This window comes from Arctopsyche grandis, chromosome 2, assembly GCF_051622035.1.
Source record: "Arctopsyche grandis isolate Sample6627 chromosome 2, ASM5162203v2, whole genome shotgun sequence".
NCBI lineage: Eukaryota > Metazoa > Arthropoda > Insecta > Trichoptera > Hydropsychidae > Arctopsyche > Arctopsyche grandis.
Window position 1 is genome coordinate 30,629,351 of NC_135356.1, and position 24,489 is coordinate 30,653,839.

The 24,489-nt window shown below is 37.7% G+C and overlaps 1 protein-coding gene and 2 long non-coding RNA genes across 5 annotated transcripts in view; all 3 read right to left on the reverse strand.

The window, feature by feature from the left end:
- The window catches only part of LOC143921118 (uncharacterized), a 607,092-nt gene that overhangs the window by 289,402 nt on the left and 293,201 nt on the right, over positions 1 to 24,489 (reverse strand). The window lies entirely within an intron of this gene.
- On the reverse strand, positions 5,863 to 19,729 carry LOC143920832 (uncharacterized). The gene is made up of 6 exons (XM_077443817.1): positions 18,684 to 19,729; positions 18,505 to 18,591; positions 10,131 to 10,296; positions 9,374 to 9,424; positions 8,872 to 8,945; positions 5,863 to 8,513 (listed from the first exon to the last, which is right to left on the reverse strand). The coding sequence occupies exon 6, from the start codon at positions 8,496 to 8,498 to the stop codon at positions 6,954 to 6,956; it is 1,545 nt and encodes a 514-aa protein (XP_077299943.1). The 5' UTR covers positions 8,499 to 8,513; positions 8,872 to 8,945; positions 9,374 to 9,424; positions 10,131 to 10,296; positions 18,505 to 18,591; positions 18,684 to 19,729; the 3' UTR covers positions 5,863 to 6,953.
- Positions 11,833 to 15,058, reverse strand: LOC143920849 (uncharacterized). 3 transcript variants are annotated; one of them, XR_013261372.1, is made up of 5 exons: positions 14,518 to 15,058; positions 13,712 to 14,339; positions 13,000 to 13,638; positions 12,241 to 12,935; positions 11,833 to 12,062 (listed from the first exon to the last, which is right to left on the reverse strand). It is a non-coding gene; the product is annotated as an uncharacterized LOC143920849 (long non-coding RNA). The 3 variants fall into 3 exon arrangements; XR_013261373.1 differs by lacking the exon at positions 11,833 to 12,062 and having other exon boundaries at positions 12,371 to 12,935; positions 13,024 to 13,638; XR_013261371.1 differs by lacking the exon at positions 11,833 to 12,062 and having other exon boundaries at positions 12,371 to 12,935; positions 13,024 to 14,339; positions 14,502 to 15,058.

The following is a 24,489-nucleotide window of genomic DNA, read 5'->3' on the forward strand; positions in this document are numbered from 1 at the left end:
ATATATATATATATATATATATATATATATATATATATATATATATATATATATATGTGTGTATGTACTTATTTATATACATTATAATTTAATTAAAAATATTTTTTCCTTTATATCTTCATTAATTCGTAAGCTTCTTTGTTTTTCATTGTTCGAAATAGTGAATGTTCCGATCTGTGATTTTGGAAATCTGGCAACCTAGGATATAGCGTATGAGGAATTGGAAAGAGTAGCCACTGATTCCGAATCACTCGGTGATAACTGAACAGTCGTGTGACTGGCTTGAAGGGACCTCCAATCTAGAATATGTACTTCCAAGATATTTCTGCATCAAAATTTTACTGTGTCAAAGTAAATAGCAACAAAGAACTCTGATGATGGCTTATATTGTCAGAAAAAAGCAAATCCATTTATTGTTATGTGTGTAAACTATATTCACAAGCACTAATGAAATTGTCAACGTGATATATCCAGTGCTGTCACCCAGCGGGTTTCGGAGGGTTTCCAGAAACTCATTGTGAATTATAAAATTTGCGCAATTTTTGTTAAAATGTATTCCAGCTTCGAGAAAATCTATAGTTGAGATTAGTTTTCACAATTGAGATTGAGGATTCACTAATATTAAATACCAATATTTTTGAGTATCTACGGAAACATAGTTATGTATGTAATATCACAGTAGGATTATGGAAATGCCGGGAATTGCGAAAAACAAACCCTAGCATCCTTGAAACTGAGCAACACACAGAATCAATGTGAGTGGAAAACCTGAGGTCAGTCTGAAGAGCAATCCCAAGATAAGGAAAGGTACGAACAGGGATGGATCTAGATCTAGAGTAGCACATTACCTTACATTTGGAGACATTGAGAGATAAACGGTTAGTTAAAGATCAAGCATGAAGAGCATTTAAATCTTCTTGTAAAAGCTCGCGAGAGCGCTCAGAATCTATACTCAAATAGAGCTTTAAGTCATCCGCATATAGTGTATGCCAGCAGTTTGGCTTAGTGATAGAGTATATATTTAGCATCACTGAGGTCAAAGGTTCGAGTCCTCGTCACTGCTGGTTAGATTTGGGGGTTTTGTGACTCCAAATCGATCGTTTCTCTATCAGAGTTTGCCAATTTTATCTGATCATTGCTGAAACGGTTCCTGAAAATTGGTATTAGATCTAATCCTGTTGTCACAAAAATCTGCCTGTGTATAATTTGTAATAATTATACACAGTAATCTGAAATCTATAGATATCTCTATCGAAATCTCTATAATTTCGTATTTATTGTATGTATAAAAATTGTATACAAAAAAAAAATCTAAAAATAATCCATAGATGTCACTATGATTATTATTTCTGATTAATTGTTATATTCTATATATTCTGATTGTATATGTATGTATTACTGTATTTCTGATTTCTGATTGTTTATGTATTTCATTAACGTACACCCGTCGCATTGGAGCAAATCTGTAATGGCGAGTGTGTATTGATTTGTGACAATAAAATAAAATAAAACGTATGTATTCCATTTTACTTAAATTCCGAGGTTTAAAAACTACGAACACCTTGGGAGGCTGCGAACACTTACATCCTTGAATAGTATATTTTTCGAATAATTTCCCTTGCAAAATTTTATATGGTATTACAAAAAACATCTAAAAATCAACGAATTTATAACTTGAATTCAGTCTGCCCTGATCTTCACTTTCAGCTTATTTCGGTATTAATAAACGAGAAAAGGATCCAGCATACCAGCATGAGAAAAGAATCCACAAAAAAGACTACAAGTATGAAAAAGAGCCGCCTAATGTTTCTACTGCATCCTTCAGATGTAAGATATAACATTAATTATTTACTGTGTTTTGTGAAATGCTCACATAAATATTCCCTGTTTTGAATGACATCATTACCCGGCCTTCTTTGATAATTGTCATGATAGCGACTAGAACTCGCTGTTATTGTTTTCAGTTTTTGAAGTAAACTGATATTTTTCGTTCATCTTAATGAAGTTGTGAAGTATGCAAGTAGTTTTAACAATTTTAACAGATTTATCCACTGAACAGGACAAATACACGGTGTTTCAAATACACGAAACTTCGATACAAGTACGAGTATACAAAAAGCGCATTCGACCTCTAGATAAACGGTAGTTAAATATTGTTCAAGACTCTTCCATTATGCAGTTTCATAATATTGGTGCAAAGGGGAAATCCTTCATCCGCCATAAAATAAAAATTGAATGGTCGTCGAAATTCTTCTTCTCCTATTAATGGCATCGACTCTGGGATTTTTTAAGTATTATTTGAAAGTGCTTGGCCTAATCTGCAGTTACGAAATACTCCAGAATCACTATTTCTGCCATAATCTCCTACGTCAATACTTGTAAATAGTCCATCTGCATCTGCGCATGCCATAAGATGAAAAGAGAAGTACTCTTTATGATTAAAGTAACTACTTCCTGAATTCGCTGGCGAATGTGTTTGCCATCATGTTATGACTGCAAATGTAGTGAAGCCCCGGTGTGCGTGTTTACGTCGCATTTAACGTTAAGTGCTAAATGTGACGAAGCATTTTCAGTGCGCATGCTGATTGATGCATCTTTGGTGTGCGGCCTGACTAAGGAGTTCAAAAATTGGCATAAAATACTGTTCAAAGGCATTTAAGTCATGTTTTTAAAGATTGCCAATGAAATTGTCTCTCATCAATAAGTAATCGTTTTGTGAATGTCAATTTTCAGATACATAGACCTGTTGAATGCTGAAAATTATGTTGGCGTGCCGAGATCAATCATGGATCAGACGCTGGAATTGTTTCACGAATTGGAGAATTCGCTCAAAGCATCCGATACTTGGTTCGACATAGCCGTCAGTACTTACTCTTACTCTTAATGTAATATTGAACACTTCATTATAAATTACGTTCAACAAAAATACTCACCTTTATTGGTTTATTCTTATTGTATTATTTTTATTTTTACTTTATTTTATTTCCATCAGTTTCTAATGGTTTTTTGTTTTATATTATATTTATTTTGTATGTTTGTGACATCGACCATGCTGACTCTCCCAAATATTTTAAATTAATAAATTCCTAATGAGTATTTAACTAACTTTATACGAGACGTTGTATTTAAAAGTGGCAATAAAAGTACAATTTTCAGTTCCAAAAACAAAAATATTATAAGAGATAACAATAAAGGAGGTAAGTAAAAACTGTTATATTAAACCATTATATTAAATGTTTTGCGAGAAAAAAAGTGGACTCTAGTGGTGGTTAGAATTGGCTATTTGGCTGACAAAAAAATGCGACTTATAGTAAATGTATGTACATATATTTGTGAATTTATATTACAATATAATCATTAATATATATGTATATACATTAAAAAATTATAATTTTAAAGTGTCAGAAATTGTTTAAAAATAATGAGTATGCTTTATTATGTAAATAAAAATAAATTTGTAATGTCCATATAATAATAGAAATAAAAATAATTTTGATAAAATTTTGACTCTGTTCACTATCTGAAGAATTAGATCTGAAGGTTACGGTAGAAACATTGGGCGGCTTTAATAATTAGAAAACCTCTTTTTCAAACGTTGTAGTCTTTTTTATGGATACTTTTCTCATGCTGGTGTTATTAAAAGTAAATTTAAAACGTCTTCATTCCATTTCTCATGTGACACTTTATTAAACATTATCTATATATTTTTAATTCTTTTTATCTTTTGAAACTTATCGCGCAATCAATCATTTCGTGGAGATGTTCATTAAATAGAGTTCGGTTTGTATATTTCTTTTCCGTGATGGTATTATTGTCAGCAGTTACCAAAAGTAAATATTCATTAGGTCTACATCTGAATTCTTCAAATTTTAAAAACTCTTCATTTACTGAATTTAATTCAAATTAAAAAAACTGTTGTACCTTTTTCACAACAGTAATTTTACTATAACGTTCTTTAACTAAACCCCATATTTTTAACTGTATATCGGCGATGGCTTTCATTTCAATGCTGACACATGGATTATAGGTATTTCCGTAAAACTCTTTCGAAAAAAACACGTCAACTTCATCAATCAGTAATACAGTATCGGTCATATTGTTTGGTATATTCAAAATTTTAAAATTATCGTCTTCACAGACTCGTTTTTTTAACCAGATACCGTAACCCGTATGTTTTTTGATTTAATACAGGAGCAATCAGTGTATTAGACATATCTTCAAATGTTCCATAAGTTATCTTAGACAGGATGTGCAATGTCCCTAAATATGGGGCAAAGCTTTCATCGTCTCGTTTCGCCAAATACTTGCTGTAACAAATCAGAGCCACTTCGTGTCCTGAGAGCGATAACAAAGATGAGAGCAATCCGAGTATTAAAGATTTTCCCTGACCAGTCAAGACTCGTGCGAAGCATTTATTGTCAAGTGAGGCATTACTTTCTACGTTAAGCATTAACAAAATGCATAATATTTGAAATGCAATGTGGTTTTAAATACTTTTTAGTGCATTCGATATCCTTTGAAACGAGCACGGACCACAAAGCAGCTAACCAAGCAAGCTGGTACAGCAATTGTGACCTTTTATATTCAGATGTCCACTCTTTTATTTTCAAATTTGTCTTAGTGCTGTTCAAGCCATCGACTAGGAATTTAATTTTATCTTCTTGCAGCATTCCTAAGCATTCTCCCATACATTTTTCATACTCTTCCAAGTAATATTTGTAGCAAGTCTTCAAAATCTCAGAATCCTCGACGAGTATTTTGTTATACGACAGTTTTAAAGCCTCATCAATATTAATCTTATCTTGCTTTCTTATGTACCAAAAAGATTGCTTTATCACAGTTGACCGCTTCTCAAAGTCTACGTAGGAATTGCTGTTGCGTATAAAACTAGCAAACGGCTTCGTGCTATCTTCGAGGAATGATTCCAACGAAATATGTATAGTCAGGTTGTTCTTTCAAATAAAGAAAAGAACTTCTTATGGCCGAAATCAGCAGACTGGAAGCCATCACATTTTCGTCATCGCATAGGTCATGATTATTTAACCATTGTGTTTTAATCAAAAGTTCATTTACATATTTAATCAGTTCTTCAAGCACTTCGACGATGTAATGGCGATCGTTTGTGTTCTCAAAGTGCTTTAAAAACAGTTCAGGCTTTGTTACTTTGTAAGAGATAATTTATTCCTCACTAGTTCTATCGTCTCACCAACCTTAGGATTCATTATGATATTCTCACTCGTTTGAATCAACCAATGAAATGAACCAATCAAAATGTATATCATCAAAATCATCTAAAAACTCATTGTACGATCTAAAGAACCTTATGAGTTTAGATGGACTTACATTTTTGCGAAGGACATTTAAGATTAATTCACGTAATTTATGAGACAGCGCATTCATTTTCGATTTGTGTGGTTCATAATCAAATTTACAATCGATTTTTTGTATAATTGTTTCTTTTCTTTTCCACTACTGGATATATTCTTCAATCGTGTTTCTCAGACTAACAAATGCGTCGTTATTAACACTTTGTCGTCGGGTAACGGAGATTACAGTCCTCAGTGAATTGTTGCTAAACGTCGGGTGACTATAATCTACGTTTTGAAATCGTGTTCACCGATCGTGATTTACGTGAACATTTTTTATACAAATAAATTTTTAAGAATTTTTTTTTTAAATTTGCCCATCTTCTATATAATTGCAAAATTTAAAATACAATGATTTTTAATATTTTTCTATCAAATAAAATTTCATGATAGAAAAATATTATAAAATTTTTCCATCGTCTTTCTGATGGACAGGGATAACCAACCTTTTTTTATACAAAGAAATTTTTAAAGAGAGAAAAAATCTAAAAATATTCCCATAATCTTTATTTATTTATTTATTTATCAAAATAGCAAAACTGCTAATACATATAACACAAAATAACAACAAAAAATTATAAAGTATCTTCCACAAAGGTATCCATTAACACCCTTCAAGAAAGCAGCAATGTTATTAGAACTTCTAATGCCTTCAGGAAGGGCATTATACATTTGAACACCTCTGTGAAAAACACCTCCTGCAGTTTTAGCTTTCTTAACTCTACCTATAATTAATTTATTCCTATTTCTAGTTTTATAATTATGTATATCTCTATTCCTAACTAAACTTAATTTACAATCCAAATAAATGCCCAAATACTTAATATTATCTACTACTTCTCCCACTCTCCCATCCATAATCACATCACTCACAACTTTTTATTGGTAATTGGACTATTCGTCACATTGGGGTGGTCACAAAGACAATTTTTGCCATGAAAATCGCGAATACACAATATTTGGCACTCAAGTTCTCGTTACTATGATAGTTATCATTAGTATGATGGACTTTTCGGCTGCCAGATGTTCCGTTATAGAGATTTTAGTGACTTTGTGACCAGTAATCACCGAACCCTTTTTATTATTCATCCACATCATCTTAGTCTTACTTAAGTTCACTTTCAGTTTATTCTCACATAACCAATCACTTAAATACCGTAATTCCCTAAACATCATCACCTACAATATAAACTAACGTATCATCCGCAAACATATGAAGGTTTAAGGTTTCCCGAACCTTTTCTACAAAGCATTTACAACAATTGAACAATAAGCGGCACCTTGGCTATCCGTACTCTGATAATAATTTTTGAACTGGGATAACCAATCTTTTTTTATTCAAAGAAATTTTTAATTAGCGGAAAATATCTAAAAATATTACCATCGTCTTTATGTTATAAATGATTGCAAAATTTACAACATGATAATTTTTGGACAGGAGTAGCCAGCATTTTCATACACTAAATTTCCAAAATGAGAATAAAAACATTTTTTTAGCCTCTTTATGCTATACATACATCAATGATTGTAAAATAACAGTACAGTAATTTTTCAGACAAGACAACTTTTTTTTATACAACAAAATTTTTAAAGTGACTCCGACACATTAAGATTCCTACAATATGACAAACATTGCTCTGAAGTTACGATAAACTGTATGAGGTTGTGGGTGTAGTTGCGATATACTTCCAAAGACTTATCGGATTTGCTGATATAATTCACAAAACCAGACAACAAGGGTTGGAAATTTTCAAAACAATTATCATTCCCTACTATGGACATTGCATCATCGAGTAAGTATAACCATATGCGTCGGTGTTCTGGTATACTTGCAAATTCAACATCAAATATACGAAGGTTAACTTTTAAATTTAATAATTTCCTCAAATTTTCTTGAGTAACGTTGCGTTTATTCAAATCGTTTTTAGACGTTAAAAATTTAAAAGTGTATTCATAAGTTGTGATTGAACCTTTACTGAAAAACGTAATCAATTGAAAGAGGAAGCGACACTGTATTTCCATGGACATATCTAAGGAACAAGGGGATTCCCAGTTTATAGTAGAATTTTTTTCTATGATATTCAAAGTATCTTCAACAGATGTTTTTGTAATACTGCTTATGGTTTCGATAAGCTCGGTGAAGCTTTTAAAAATGTAATAAGTAACTGAATTGAACATTGGTGCCATTTTTTTATAAGAAACGTATTTCGTAGCGGCTTCAACTTTTTTGATAAAACGGGCTTGAAACAGGTTTAAAATTTTAGAAAAACAGTTATTGTCAGAGACAAATGCAAGAGATGACATCATTTTCATGTCATTTTTTGTTATAAATAGAAGCTGCTCTGCTGATAGATCGTTGAAGTTGTAATTGTCGAAAAAAATAAAACAATTGTCACGTAAAGTTCTTTTATGGTGTTCTAGTCCTTCACCAATGATTTTTGTCACTTCTTCGGTAAGATTGAAATCCTCAATTTCGGCAATTTCTATATTTGGTAGTGTGTCATTTCTTTTTACAATAGACTGTAATATATTCAAGAATGTTCTTGCAATGTCTTTGATTTCCTCTGAAACATATTTATTTTCGACGAGTTTATTCATAATCAAATCATTCTTAAGTAGCACATCTTCTTCATTTATTTTTCCAATTTCAATATATATTTGTAAAATATCATCATTGACAGCGATATCATCACCAATCTTATGGCAAATGTCACTGATAAGTGAGATAAAATCTTTGTAGCAATGTTTCTTTTTATTCATTAAACCATCTTTAAAAATTTCCGTTATTTTAATTTTGTTAAATAAAAGCTCACATATGATACCGTTATCCAAAAAGCTATTTTTCACATATAAACCAGTTGTATCTGAAATTTCTACATCAGCAATAAAATCTTCATGATCTATTATAAACAAATATCCTGGAGTTTGGTTTCTGATGTAAAACGTCTTTTCATCGGTGAACGTAGTATTAAATTGACAGGATAATATTTTTGTTAAATTGTTTTCCTGCCACTCTCCCTCGATGTATTGTTTTCCATCTTCGCTGAACGCCGTTTTTCTCGTCACCTCGATTCGACTATCATTCTGGAATCCTTCCCGTCCATCTTCATTATGAATTTCAAAAACTCCCATCTTTTTTTTAGATCGCTGAAATTTAAAAATAATAAATTAAAATTAAAAATACTTTAATTAAAAATATTTGAATTTAAAATACTACATCTAAAAATATTATAATTTAAAATTTCAAAATCAAAAATATTATATTTAAAACATTATAATAAACAATACTATAATAAAAAATATTAAAATAAAAAATACTATGATTAATGTACCATAATAAAAAAATACTGTAATTAATTATACTATAATTAATTAAAAAAAATAATACCACCCTCTCACCCATACAAGATTATTATGAAAAAGAGAACTTCAATATGTCGAAAATTTGGTTTTTCTTAAATATTTCAATATTAACATGTCGATATTATGAATATAATTGTCTTACCTGAATTTTGATCCCAATCCAGATTTTGTGATTTTTTTCTGATGCTACGAGCTTATCGTAAAATAACCGTCTATCTGAAAATTCATATTAAAGTAAAAATATTAATCATCCTAGTTGATTGTGTGTAAAACACGTGAAAACTTCAATTAAAATTAAAAATACTGTATGTATACTAGATAAGTAATATACCTACTATAATTAAAAATATTTAAAAATTTAAAATACTACATCTAAAAGTAATATAATTTGAAATATTATACTTAAAAATTTCAATATTAAAACAAGTGAAACTAAGAAAAACCTTGAAAATACTATGATTAATAATACTATAATAAAAAATACTGTAATTAATAATACTATAATAATTTGAAAAAATATTATATATATAAAAATATTATAATACCAAGATTTTTATGAAATGGAGAAATTCATTATGACGAAATGCTTTTTTGTTAAATATTTGAATATTAACATGTCGTAATTATGAACATAATTGTCTTACCTCAATTTTGATCCCAATCTGGATATTTTGACTTGTTTTCTGATGATCTATCTGAAAATTTATATAATAAATAAAAATATTAATATTCTTAGTTTATTGTATTTAAAAGACATGTTTATTTTTGGAAAAAATTATACTCTCGATAGTTTATACCGGGGCAGCCAAACCTTTTTATAATTCGGCTGCCCTGGTATAAAGCTAATATTTTCGTCCAACTATTATATATCGCAATCTACCAACATACATATGTATATAAAGGGGGGGGGGGATATGTTTTATATAACGTTAACAAATACATAATGCTTATGAAAAAATAACAATTTTAAAAATAAGCATGGTTTATGCTACAACAGATCGTTGACACTCCTCAGATTTGGAAATATTTTTGGGATTTACAATGAAAGAGATATTCACTACAGGTCAAGATTTTTATCGTTCAAAGAATTTCGTGTATCCGATTTTATAATATTCATATTTAATAATCTTTTGTTCTATTAGAAAAACAGATTCGGCCAAATATGTACGTAGACTCGTAGAGCCCTAACAACAGATCGATTTTTGTGTCGCATTCGTTAAGATTGGATATTAATCTACATATATGTATATATGTATATATGCACATATGCACATCGATATGATACATCATTCATTTATCTGAAACATATGCACAACGAATATGTCGGTTGTGTTTCAGATATTTTCGGGTAACATTTATCAACATACGTACATTTTAAGAATGGAGAAAAGATCGACTTACAATCAAGCCGCGGACGACTGGGTGGGCAGCCCTAGTCGATTTAACGATTTCTGCACCGCACCGAATGCGTATGAAGTGACGTCACAAGCGATGGTGTTACCCTGTGTAGCATGTCGGGAAGTTACCCTTTCCCAACCCAACGTTTCTCGTTTCCCGACTAAAAAAACTAATATTAAACAAACTAAATCTTAATAAATTCATTTGGTGTCACCCCCCTCCCCCGAAGGATGGTGACACCCTGGTGCGGTCTGCAACTTCCCCCATGCGATGTCACTGCTCCATATTGGAATATACACTGGAACTGGAATATATTGGAATACACCATATTTATATCAGGAATATCAGCAGCCTTGAGCTCCATGTGCAAATAATGTTTTCTTAAAATATCGTAGAAGGCTTTCGCCTTCATTCGGTATCCGACAGAAAGTATGCGAATGATGGTTGAAAATAGTTGAATCAAATCAGTCTGAATTGAATATTCAAACTTACACCATCTCGTGGTCTTCATAGAAGAGATTTGTTACAAATTAGACGATTTTCAATTTTTCATTAATTGTTCTGAGGAGCTTTATCATGTTTTATGGAGCTGAGGAGAAAGAGAAGCTTCTTAATTTTTATACAGGGTGCTTTTAGAGGTCATTACACTTACCATCAGTGGCGGACTGGGACTGAAATCAGTGCATGCCAGGAGTCAAAGGGGGCCCCACCCAGGGTTAAAATAATTTGTCCCCCCCCCCCCCATATAACAAAATTTTCTTCTTTCCATCACGCTAAAAATCAAGGGAAATTTTTTTCAAAATTGGGAATAAACAAATTTAGGTACAAGAAAAATGGCAAAAGCAAAATAGATCCATAAATTGTATTGTATATTTCGTTTTAACCCTTGTCCTAGGTAAATAGAATGCATCATAAAAGAATGCGGCATAAAAGCGGCTTTTACTTTCGGTAGAAAACAATCAGGGACGTCATTTCAGCTTTTTCTTTGGGGGGCAGGGCAGGCAAAGATTGGTCAAATTGAATTTTTTTTCAAAAAATCTTTTTTATATCGGAATAAAAATGGAAAATATTCTTTACCTTATTGAGTTATAAAATATGAAAAAAATAAGCTTATTTTTGAAAAAGTAATTATAAAAAAATATTATGTAAAAAGAGAAAAAAGCGCAAATTTTTTTCCACAAATCTTTACATAGTCAACATTAATCGACCATCAAACTGATTCTCCAAAAAACTATCAATTAACTTAATTTCTACCGACTGTCTTGTCACTTTATCTATGTACATATGTACGTAATAACATTAGATAAAGTTTTGTTTTGTTTTTTTTCAAAGCACATAGCAGTGATTATTTTATTAGTTACCCAAAAGTAACATACATAAGAAATACACGTAGCATTCATAGATCCATAGTATCTCATTAATCATTAAATTAATAATATTTTCTAAATTCACACTATTCCTTAATTTAGGCGAGTGCCCCCCTATGGCCCCCCCAAATTACGTCCCTGAAAAAAATGCATAATATTTTCAATTAATGTTAATCGAAAATCGGGATTTTGGGGAGGGGGCCCCTATCCTATATTTCTATTTACATGCATGTGTCTAGATTAGGAATAGATTTTATATTCGGAAACTGTTTAAAATTGTGTAATTAAATCTTACTATATCATCGAAGTATAATCAAATGTTATTTTGAAAGTATTGTAGGAATCTCGTCGTCGTCATAGTCATCGAAACCTTCGAGAATATTCCGCAACAACAAAATACATCGAGCGGAACAGCATCAAGCATTCCAGAAAATACTACGCCTCGACAAAAGTGCATTCCTCTTGTACGCATCAACAAACTAAATGCTCGTACGACCACTTCCACCAAGCATTCCAGAAAATTCGACGCCTCGACGAAAACAAAATTCCTCTCGTACGCATCAATAAACTAAATGCTCGTACGACCACTTCCATCAAGCATTCCAGAAAATTCGACGCCTCGACGAAAACAAAATTCCTCTCGTACGCGTCAATAACCACTTCCATCAAGCATTCCAGAAAATTCGACGCCTCGACGAAAACAAAATTCCTTTCGTACGCATCAATAAACTAAATGCTCGTACGACCACTTCCATCAAGCATTCCAGAAAATTCGACGCCTCGACGAAAACAAAATTCCTCTCGTACGCGTCAATAACCACTTCCACCAAGCATTCCAAAAACACTATAAAAGGAGGTACAACACAGCACCAGACCAGTCGACCCAGAGCAGCAAGAGTCGACACACAGCAGCAGACCAGTCAACATCCAGCTCCTGACCAGCCACCACTTCACTACGCGGACTTGGAAGAACAACGAGCCAGCGACACTCTACCATATCCAGCGACTTGCCGAACATAGCTGAACGCCGAGCCAGCGACACTCTACCATATCCAGCGACTTGCCGAACATAGCTGAATGCCGAGCCAGCGACACTCTACCATATCCAGAGACCGCTGAACGACAAACTTTTGCCAACAATTAATCATACTTGTGTATACGTGTTACTACCAAATAAATACCATATTCAACATAGCTGTATTTAATACCGAACACAGACGAACCTGTCTATAATACATGGCGGACTGGTGGTGAAGAAGACCTTCACAACAAGACTAGATCCCCATAACTGGTGACCCCCGACTAAGAGCCACGCAGCCTTCAAAGCAGTCAACAAAGCAGCCCACAGCGCAGTCAACTTCCAACCTCACCATACCTGGTGACCCCCGACTAAGAGCCACGCAGCCTTCAAAGCAGCCTACATAGCAGCCCACATCGCAGCCTACATAGCAGCCCACATCGCAGCCTACATAGCAGCCCACATCGCAGCCTACATAGCAGCCCACATCGCAGCCTACATAGCAGCCCACATCGCAGCCTACATAGCAGCCCACATCGCAGCCTACATAGCAGCCCACATCGCAGCCTACATAGCAGCCCACATCGCAGCCTACATAGCAGCCCACATCGCAGCCTACATAGCAGCCCACATCGCAGCCTACATAGCAGCCCACATCGCAGCCCACATAGCAGCCCACATTGCAGCCTACATAGCAGCCCACATCGCAGCCTACATAGCAGCCCACATCGCAGCCTACATAGCAGCCCACATCGCAGCCTACATAGCAACCGCAGACTTCACGCAACCGCAGCCTTCAACGCAGTCTACAACGCAACCCTCAACGCAGACTTCAAACGCAGTCCGCTACATGTCCCCACAACTAGTGACCATGTCAAACAACTCCGCAGCTTTCGCCACAACAAAACGCAACCCGGAGACAACAACCAAATGGATCCACTACTGTTGATCCGCCAGCACCGCTCATCACACCTTCGATGATTCATCACCTCGATGAGCCCATGCAGGACGCCGCAGCCTGCACAACAGCACCGTCCAGACCGACACAAACCTTCACTACCATTGTAACGACCGCAACAGTAACATGGTGTGAAAGTACATATGGACCAGCTACCAACACAACCCGCTGTTGAGTCAACCCACTCCAGCACAACCGGCGAAACAAATCGCCACTGAGCCAACTAGCTCCAACACAACACAGCCGCTGTCGAGACAACTAACTCCAGCACAACCAACGAAGACCAGCACTCAACGCACTTCGTCAAACAACGTCCTTCACGCAAGACCCGCTGCCGAGACAACTAACTCCAGCACAACCAGCAAAACAGTCACGCGAATGACTCCACGCAGAACACAGCAGCCTGCACAACAGCACCATCCAAGCCATCACAAACCTTCACTACCAACGCAGCTCGCCCAAAATAAGCAACCTGGTAGAGAACAAGACTTGGACCGGCATGCAACACAAGACCCGCTGTCGAGACAACTTTCTCCAGCACAACCGGACAAACAACGACGCCATCGAGTCAATAGACTCCAACACATCAAGATTCCCACAAAATCACACACATCGTTAACACTCACCGGAGAGCCATGTAGGAATCTCGTCGTCGTCATAGTCATCGAAACCTTCGAGAATATTCCGCAACAACAAAATACATCGAGCGGAACAGCATCAAGCATTCCAGAAAATACTACGCCTCGACAAAAGTGCATTCCTCTTGTACGCATCAACAAACTAAATGCTCGTACGACCACTTCCACCAAGCATTCCAGAAAATTCGACGCCTCGACGAAAACAAAATTCCTCTCGTACGCATCAATAAACTAAATGCTCGTACGACCACTTCCATCAAGCATTCCAGAAAATTCGACGCCTCGACGAAAACAAAATTCCTCTCGTACGCGTCAATAACCACTTCCATCAAGCATTCCAGAAAATTCGACGCCTCGACGAAAACAAAATTCCTTTCGTACGCATCAATAAACTAAATGCTCGTACGACCACTTCCATCAAGCATTCCAGAAAATTCGACGCCTCGACGAAAACAAAATTCCTCTCGTACGCGTCAATAACCACTTCCACCAAGCATTCCAAAAACACTATAAAAGGAGGTACAACACAGCACCAGACCAGTCGACCCAGAGCAGCAAGAGTCGACACACAGCAGCAGACCAGTCAACATCCAGCTCCTGACCAGCCACCACTTCACTACGCGGACTTGGAAGAACAACGAGCCAGCGACACTCTACCATATCCAGCGACTTGCCGAACATAGCTGAACGCCGAGCCAGCGACACTCTACCATATCCAGCGACTTGCCGAACATAGCTGAATGCCGAGCCAGCGACACTCTACCATATCCAGAGACCGCTGAACGACAAACTTTTGCCAACAATTAATCATACTTGTGTATACGTGTTACTACCAAATAAATACCATATTCAACATAGCTGTATTTAATACCGAACACAGACGAACCTGTCTATAATACATGGCGGACTGGTGGTGAAGAAGACCTTCACAACAAGACTAGATCCCCATAGTATGAAGTAAATTTAAATCGCTGGTTGATGATGAATCATCCTATCAAAATTGTTTTAAGCAATTCAGTTTATATTATTCACGAAAATTTGTTTATTCCCATTTTTATTTCAGTAGTTAGTTGTTACATAGGTATTGGTATATACATAATCTTGAGGTTGGAATAGGCCCGGCAAAAGGTCCCACGCAAATGTTGAAACTTACATTTCAAGCCTAATAAAAAAAGTAAACCGATCCTAGGGCTGTTAAAGCAGGTATTAGTTATTTGTGTATATCGTAAGAAATTTGTTTTGTTGAAATACCCAAACTTTAGGTCCTAAAGTTGCAATATCCTATACATTTTTACACACGTGAAATAGTTAAAAAGTTATTTAATTTTACTCAGGGCCCATATTTTCTAACAGATAGTGGGGCCCACATGCCATCGGGCATGTTCGCTTGTATGGCCAGTCCGCCACTGCTTACCATAATACATAATTGGTAATGAACCAATTGTCGCGTGTACATTTTGGCAGTGAACCAATTGTAGGGTACATTGTGTCGTTTAACCTTTTAGAATTGGACCAATTGTCGCGTCACCCCATAATACAAAGCCTTACAGTTTTCTGCAAAGATAATCTGCATTTTTTACTTTTGTAAAATGATTTTAAAATCTCATAACTATACCCTCGTAAGCGTAACGCAATTATTAACGTTACTAACCTCATTTTTTTGTTTTCTGTTATTCTAGTATGTATTTATCTGAGGTACCCATCAGTATGGCTCAGTGATTGCGTTTATGTTTAGCACCAAGAGAATATTGGGTTCAGTGGCGTAACTACCGCGCCCGCAGACCCCGCAATGCGGGGGGCGCCATGAAGCGCGCCTTTTTCACGGATTTTTTAATTTGTTCCGTAATTTTTTTAAAAACTTATCTTATTTTTCAGCCTATCTGTACTATATGTGTATGTACATACATTAACATATTTTGAATTTATCCTCATTGTGTAATTGATCTATGCCAATAGGGCTAGAAGACTGCCGTCTTTTTTCCATCTTTTGAACGTCAGTGCCACTTCAACCTATTAGCTGAGAATTCTCTTATTCTTGTATATATTTTTTGGGTCTGATCTTAAGTCGAAAGATCAAAAAAAAAGGGTGCATGGTAAACGGTACATACTCAATTAATTTGCGCGAGCAGGGTACAACAGGAACAAAAGGAACAGGATTTTTCTCCCGTATTCTGGGCGCGCACATCAATACGGGAGGAAAAGCCCGTTCCTCTTGTTCCTGTTGTATACTGCTCGCGCAAATTAAGTGAGTATGTACCGTTTACCATGCACCCTTTTTTTTGATCTTTCGATTTTCGATCTTTGCCTTCCGATATTTGCGTTTTCGGGCGTTTCACATTCGGGCCCGTGACGGAGACCGATAATATTCATATATTATTTTAAACTAGACTCTTTTCACCCTTTGAGTGCTGACCAACGCCTATCGGCGTTTTTCTGACAAGTCTATGGGCCTGCAAAACGCCGATAGTCGTTGTATTTTGAGAATGTACAAAGTAAACAAGAATACTGCCCACTAAGCCTTTCCAGGTAGCATTGAAAAAAATGCATTGAACATGGGTCGTGTAATCCGTGTCAATGTTTATAAAGACTGGTTTACACCGGAATTTCTGAATATATAACCATAGCAGAATTCCCCGATGGAAATCCCTAACTGCTGAGTATTTTAGATTGTGGCTTGCCATTTAGATTGTGAGCATTACATTTTAACAACAATGAAGAAGATGGAACTAGTTTTGGAAAAATACATTCATTAATAGACTTATTTTGTTTATTTTTATATTGTTGCAAGATATATTAAAGAGTGTAAACACACCTTTGCAAAATTCGAAATCCTCGGCGGTAGCTATTTAAGGTTTGTTTGGATTTATAAATAATTCTGGTTGGAAATGTTGGCGAAATATTCAGCGTGGCGGGCTTTCAACGAAAAAGACGTCAACACTCAAAGGGTTAAAGTTGACTATCTAAAGCAGATTCTGTTTTTATATCTGAAGGGTTTTTGTTGACATTGTTGTGTCAGTTGTTTGCGAAACGGTGAAAGCTCTGTTGGTAGAGCATTTGCTTGGAGACTGAAAGTTCAAAAGGTTCAATGTCTCGTTGGAGTTGAAAGTTTATCGGTGTTGTTGTTTTGATGATGAATATTATAACAGTGATAGCGAATTTATGGCACGTGAGAGAATTTCATTGGCACATTGAAAAAATCTCTTGACCAAGAAAAGGTATATCAACAATAATTCGTTAATTCTGTACTTTATTAGTTAGCCGTTTGTACGTCAGCGATACGCCTGCGAGTCGCGCCTTCGAATCGCGTTGATTTATTTTCCAAAACATACAATATTTAACGATTAAAAATAGTTTCACAAGTAATTTTTTGACGAACTTGGTTTCAGGATTCAAATATTTCACGGGTGGCATCTAACTGGTTAATGATTAATATTGAAAGAGAGAACTTTTTAAAGATCATATTTTTTTCAATAGAAAACAATAAAAATGTGTAAACAATAAAAATAATTATATAATTAAAACCAATAAAATTTATAAATTTTTTATTCCGACTTAGTACATTAGCTTATTGCCAAAAGACGCTACACATTCGCTGACCGTTGTCTTACAATTTTAAGTGAAAGTGAAACATTTGAAAATCTAATTATGGATTGCGAGTGATTTTAGTTCCATTAACAAACTAATGTAAAAATGGGTTCGGTGATTATCAGGCACCCAAAAATTCTATCCATCGCACTAAAGAGAGTTCGAGTGCCAGATATTCCGTATTCACAATTTTCGTGACAATGATTGTCGTGTGCGCGATAGCAATGTGCGAAATAATCTATTTGCCGTAATAATGAGTAATATGATTGGGTTTTGTATAATTCATCGCGAGTTTGTGTTAAAGGAAACTCTAGTTATTGTCGTTATCCACTACATTAACGCCAATCGGCAACATATGAATACCGGTTCTGTGATTATTAATTATTAAAATCTCGATTACGGAACATCTGGCACCCAAAAACTCCATCAATCGAAAGAACTCCACGCCAAATATTGTAATAACGAGAACTCGAGTGCCAGATATTCCGTATTCGCGATTTTTGTGGCAACGATTGTTGTGCGCGCGGTCGCAATTTGCGCAATAATCCGTTCACCATGAGTACCATCATTCAGGGAATAGTCATTTTTCAAGATTTTTATTTTTTAATTAACTTATGCTTATCTTGGTTTAGAACAAGTGGTCAACGGCTAGTAGAAATACTACATTTTTTGGTCATTTGAATGTAAATACTTCATTAACCGATTGACTGGCCAGACTTTCAGGAATTAATTTAAGGGTTAAAGAGGTAATCATATAATTTTAAAATTATTTTTTCCATTACAGGTTCAAAATTTATTACTTTTTACATACCAAAATTCATTAACCTCCCGGAAAAGTCATTCAAGTGGGTTACAGGTGTTATCATCCATTCGGTGGCTTGCAATATCATTGCATAAACTAAAAAATAAAATTGATTGGTTTTTAGCTTATGCATTCATATATAATTTTATATTTATATTTTTTCAAAAAATGTATACATATGTACATACCCTACAAAGCAAGAGGGCAAAAATATGGTTGACAATAGTGAACCATTTTTTGTGCACAACGCTATAGTGTTTCGTCTAACAAAAATGGTTCGGTGATAACTAATCAAATGTGAACCGGTCACAGGACAACCGGTCGCTCTAAATCGGTCACACGTGATCACCCGTCACACTAAAACTGGTCAAGAGAAAACTGGTCACCAGAAAACTAGTCACACCCGAAAATTGGTCACGACAAAACTGGTCACACCCAAAAATTCGACCACTTTTTTATTTTGGGTGTGACCAGTTTTTTCGTGACCAATTTTCGGGTGTGATCAGTTTTCTCGCGACCAGTTTTAGGGTGACGGGTGATCACGTGTGACCGATCTAGAGCGACCGGTTCACATTTGACTAGTAGTCCGTTTACCAACAAAAATAGCCACATAATATTTCGAAGGGCATGAATTGAAATTTACTGAAAATCGCACTAGCGAGTGACAGCTGTCAGCTGGTAAGGTCGAGACAGCTGTCATTGTTCTAGTCATCTTTTGTAGTGGTTTTACTCGCGTTCGAAATGGAGCCGGTGAGCTCCCGCGAGGAGTCTGCGCCCTCCGACATCGAAGAGGAGGGACGCATCCCCGGACCCCCATTTCGAGGAGAAAATGCGACGCAAACTTCGTTTCTTCTCCATGAACCCCATCGAAAAGTGGCACGCGAGGCGAAAATTCCCATACGAGTACATAAAAAACACATATATCTCCGAATCTCGAACCAATCAACACTTTTTATTACCAGATTCGTGTTCACTGGGCAAAATCTCGTCTCTGAACCAAAAAAAAGTCGTCATTTGTCGAACAGTGTAATTAGAAAACCTCTTTTTCAAACTTTGTAGTCTCTTTTGTGGATACTTTTCTCATGCTGGTGTTATTAAAAGTAAATTTAAATTTAAAACGTCTTCATTCCATTTCTCATGTGACACTTTATTAAAAATTTTCTATATCTTTTGAATTCTTTTTTTCTCACTTCTTGTGCCTCTTCACTCAGCTGGCTTATGGGCACTAGAGCATGTTCAATGATTTCCAGGCCATGAATTAAGAATCTGTGAACAGTTGGAGGGCAAAGGGTACCACTTTTTTTTCCGTGAGAGGGGAAAACCTTGCATCGGCCCCCCCGGCCCGAATGCCAGGGGGAGTGTGAGATTCTTACTCACTAAAAACCCCTCTCTCTTTCAGTTGCTGCCGGATAGCAGCAACTGAAAGAGAACATTACCAGGCAGCAGCTGGGCTTGCGCAATGCGCTCACACTGGAGACAGCAGAGACCCTCCTCAGGTCGCAGTGCTCTTATCGAGTCCTACGACTCAGAAGCAGCCCCCCGGCGTCTCCTTTCCCTTTCGGACTGCAACTTCTCCCCGATCACGGAGGCAGCAAAGGCCTCCCAAGACGACCAGCTCCCTCTGTCGCGGAGCATCGTCCCCGTCCACAGCGTTTCCTCCCCGATCGCGGCTTTGAGGGCCTCTCTCGGGGAGCAATCCGTGTGCTCCGCGTCATCGTCAGCTGCCTCACAGTGGTGTCAGCTTGGTGTTGCTTCTTTCACTATCTTGTGGAGGTAGGTTCCGAAGCAACCGTGTCCTGTCAACAACTGGGTGAGGTGGTAGTTCAGGTCACCGACGAGCCTTTGCGTCCACCTTCCCCTAGTAGCCGACTCCCACCGCTGCTGCCACTGTATCATGGTGGCATCCCTCGCTTCGCTTCTTTTCAGCCCGCCGTGTGTCGCCTTTCGCTCAACCGCAAGCAGGTTCACAGGCGGTGTGCCAGCGAGCACCAGTGCCGCATCTTCCGATACCGTGCGGTACGCCGAGACGACCCTCAGAGCACTCCGCCTCTGCACTCCAGCCATTTTTCGCCTAGTGCGCTCCACTATAAGGGAGTCACGTAAGGAGTATATGTAGAGTGGACCACCGAGTTCAGGAGTTTCCTGCTAACACTGACGGGCTATTGACAGGCCGTCACGTCTGCCCTGGCGGATGCCCGCTCCACATGCTCTGTGAACCTGAGCTACCGATCGAGCTGGATTCCAAGGTATCGCACCGAGTCACCTCAAAACCCTCCAGCTCCAATTTCGGCGGGCCGAAACCTCTTCGTCTGGTGAAGAACACTGCCTTCGTCTTCTGGTCTACTAGTTCCAGCCCAGCGCGATTTAGTCATGTCCTCACCCGATAGAGCGCGTCATTGCCGCAGATCTCCACGCTTCTGAGGGATTTCGCAACCACCATGATTGCGACATCGTCCACAAAAGCAACGGCGCTGGCACCCTCCGGGAGCTCCACCCTCAGTAGGCCGTCATACATAGCGTTCCACAGGACAGTTCCGAGGACAGAGCCCTGCGGGACGCCCGACGAAAGTCGCCGCAAGGAGAGATCACCGGTAGTGCCGCACTGATACTCCAGTAGTTGGTTTTCAAAGTAGCTCTCCAGCAGTCGACATGGTTGACAGCGTCAATCGTTGATCGGCCCCACCTGAATGCGTATTGAAACAAAGGTAAAAGAAGGCAAAGGGTACCACTGGGGTAATAAGAAATGGGGTATTAGGTCTCTGTGCATTCTTGAAGAGTTTAAAGAAACCTCTGTGAAAAGTATTTAATAAGCTGGTGCAGATTTTGTTGTTTGTTGTTGGTACTTTTTTGATGAGGGAAGCGAAGAAGCTGCAGTAACTTCCGATTGGTATAATATATCTATAGATGCCATGGAACTTTCCGGGACTGAAAATCTCTTAAATTTATAATTCAGATACGTACGTGGTTTGGATAGAAAGGATCCACTATTTAAACGATGAGGAGATTATTCAAATTTTCTTCATAATACGATCTCGTTACATCCAGTGACCTGTACTTGCTCTATAATTTCTTCCTTTGGGGATATTTGAGAGTTGAAGTCTACAAACATCCAGAAAACTGCAATATTAATAATAAAAAAATTATATGCACTTTATGATAACGTAATAAAATTATTTAGAATATAAATATTGCGATTTTTACCAGCATAAATACTATTTATCGAGCACAGTTTAATATCCAATGGAGGAGATGATCACCCTAACACAACCAATACTCCAAGTAAGTACTGACGGCTGTGTCGAACCAAGTATCGGATGCTTCGAGCGAAATTTCCCATTCGTGAAACCATTCCAGCGTCTGATCCACGATTGATCTCGGCACGCCAACATAATTTTCAGCATTCAACAGGTCTATGTATCTGAAAATTGACATTCACAAAACGATTACTTATTGATGAGAGACAATTTCATTGGCAATCTTTAATTTAATTTATAATAAATAATAAATTTAACTTATTTTATGTTCAACAGATTTAATCAAATGGTCTGATTTTTCAACTCCTTACAACGCATATTTTAATGAATTCAATAGAAATAATATAAATCATTTATGTACATATATGTAACAGCATTATATTATAGTATTTCAGAATATTCGTACGCAGTGGCAGATTTAATTCAATAAGCGTATGAATTCTTCATATACATGCAAATGAATGGGTTGCAATCAAGCTCAAACTAATCTCAACTGAAGCTGGAATGCATTTAATAAAATATTTTGGATACAATTACAAGAATTACATTTTGTTTTAAGAAGTCAGGATTTTCAGAGGCAGTGCAGGACTCGGGATTTGTCTGTTGAACTCAGGACAGTCCCGCTCAAATGGGGACGTCTGGCAACCCTGGTCATATCACAACACAATAAGCTCATCTTTTCCGATATCTCATTGAATTGTCGAAGTCGGAGTATCGGGGGTGTTGAAATAATGGAGCGTGCTTAGAGCGTGTGTTGTTTATTGGGTTGTCGTACTCCGAGTCCCACCGCTGCCAGCCTGCATAAAAGCCGGTGCGGCAAACCCCAAAACCGCTGGCTCGGCAAGCCTCCATAGTACTCCCCCTCCAGTGACAACATTGCCAAAATTACAATGATCAAACAGGTAGGTTACAATATTTACCACAATGGAATTATGCTAGACATAACTGTGAAAGTACGCTGATCAAAACATATAAGTTACAATAATGGAATTATCCTAGACATAACTGTGAAAGTTACACTGGTCCGTACACAGCATTAATTTGCTAAGCTATGTCTAAACCTCATCGGTATTTGCCTCCTTCTCCCGGTAAGAGTGGGCGGCGGCGTTGTTCTCACGATTTCTGTATTCGCCGGCGGTGGTGAGGTTGTCCTTATAGGTGTTGTGCTCGGCGTCGGTTGCTCGTCGTTTAACATGTACGCTGGTTTCAGTCGGTCCACCGTTACCCTCACTTCCTTTTGTCTTATCCTGATTACAAATGTTTTCGGGGTTCTCTCCACCACCTCGAATGGTCCTTCGTACGGTTGCTGCAACGGTTGCCGTACAGCATCTGTCCTGAGGAATACTGCCGGACATTTGTTTAAATCCTTGTGGATGAATGTGGCCCTTGTTGTTGCTCTTGGTGGAACCGGTCTCAAGGTGTGCATTTTCTCCCATAGCTGTCGGAGCAGTTCCGGTTGGTCCTTGCGGTCGTTTCTTCCGGTAAAAAACTCTCCCGGGAGTCGTATACACTCTCCGTATACGAGTTCAGCGCTTGTGGTCTTCAAATCTTCTTTGTATGCTGCTCGCAAACCCAGTAATACGATGGGCAAAGATCTCGTCCAGTCCCTCGTTGCGTGGCATCTGATTGCTGTTTTCTGTGCTCGGTGCCATCGTTCCACTAGTCCATTTGCCTGTGGGTGGTTCACCGTTGTCCTGTTGTGCTTCGTACCCAGCAGCTGGCTCAAGGCATTGAAAAGCTCACTTTCGAACTGTCTCCCTTGATCAGTCGTAATCGTTTCTGGGCTTCCAAAACGGGCGATCCAGCCCTCCAACAAATGTTTTGCCACTGTTTCCGCTTTTATGTCCGGGATTGGGATTGCTTCCGGCCATCGTGTGTAGCGGTCCACACATGTCAACATGTATGTGTGTCCGTTGGATGGTGGTAATGGTCCCACTATGTCCACATGAACATGAGCGAACCTTGATGTTGGCGTGGTGAAACTTCCTATCGGTGCCTGTGTATGTCTCGTGGTTTTTGCTCTCTGGCAACTCGTACAGGTCTGTGTCCATCTTCTAATGTCTGTCGCCATTTTCGACCATACATACCGCTGCATCACCATCTTGACTGTGGTCTTAATGCCCGGGTGTGTGGCGTTGTGTATCATCTGAATTCTTGGGGTACATACGGGCGATTTCTCCCTGTCTATGTGTCACAAACTATCATCGTATTTGTGCTTCCTCCACAAGGTACCGACCCCAATTTCATGCTTGTGTTTCTGGTCGTTAGTCTCTGCAGCTCTTCATCCCCCTCTTGTGCTTTCGCTAGTTCTGCAAAATCTATTTGTGAAGGTATTGAGATTGCGCATACCCGTGACAAGGTGTCGGCCACTTTGTTGTCTTCCCCGGGCACATGCCTTATGTCCGCCGTAAACTGGCTAATGAAGCTGAGATGGTTTGCTTGACGCGGATAAATTTTGTCTGGCTTCTGCCTCATGGCGAACGTCAGTGGCTTGTGGTCCGTGTAGATGGTGAAGGTGTGTCCCTCCAACATGTACCGGAAATGTTGGACCACTTCGTACATCGCCAACAACTCCCGGTCGTACGTGCTGTACTTCGTTTGGGTTGACCGTCAGTTTCTTGGAGAAAAAACCTAAAGGCTGCCACCCACCTTTGATGTTTTGCTGGAATGACGCCCCCATTGCTTGGTCCGATGAGTCTGTTGTCAACATCAGGGGCGCTCCTGGCTCTGGGTGTGCTAG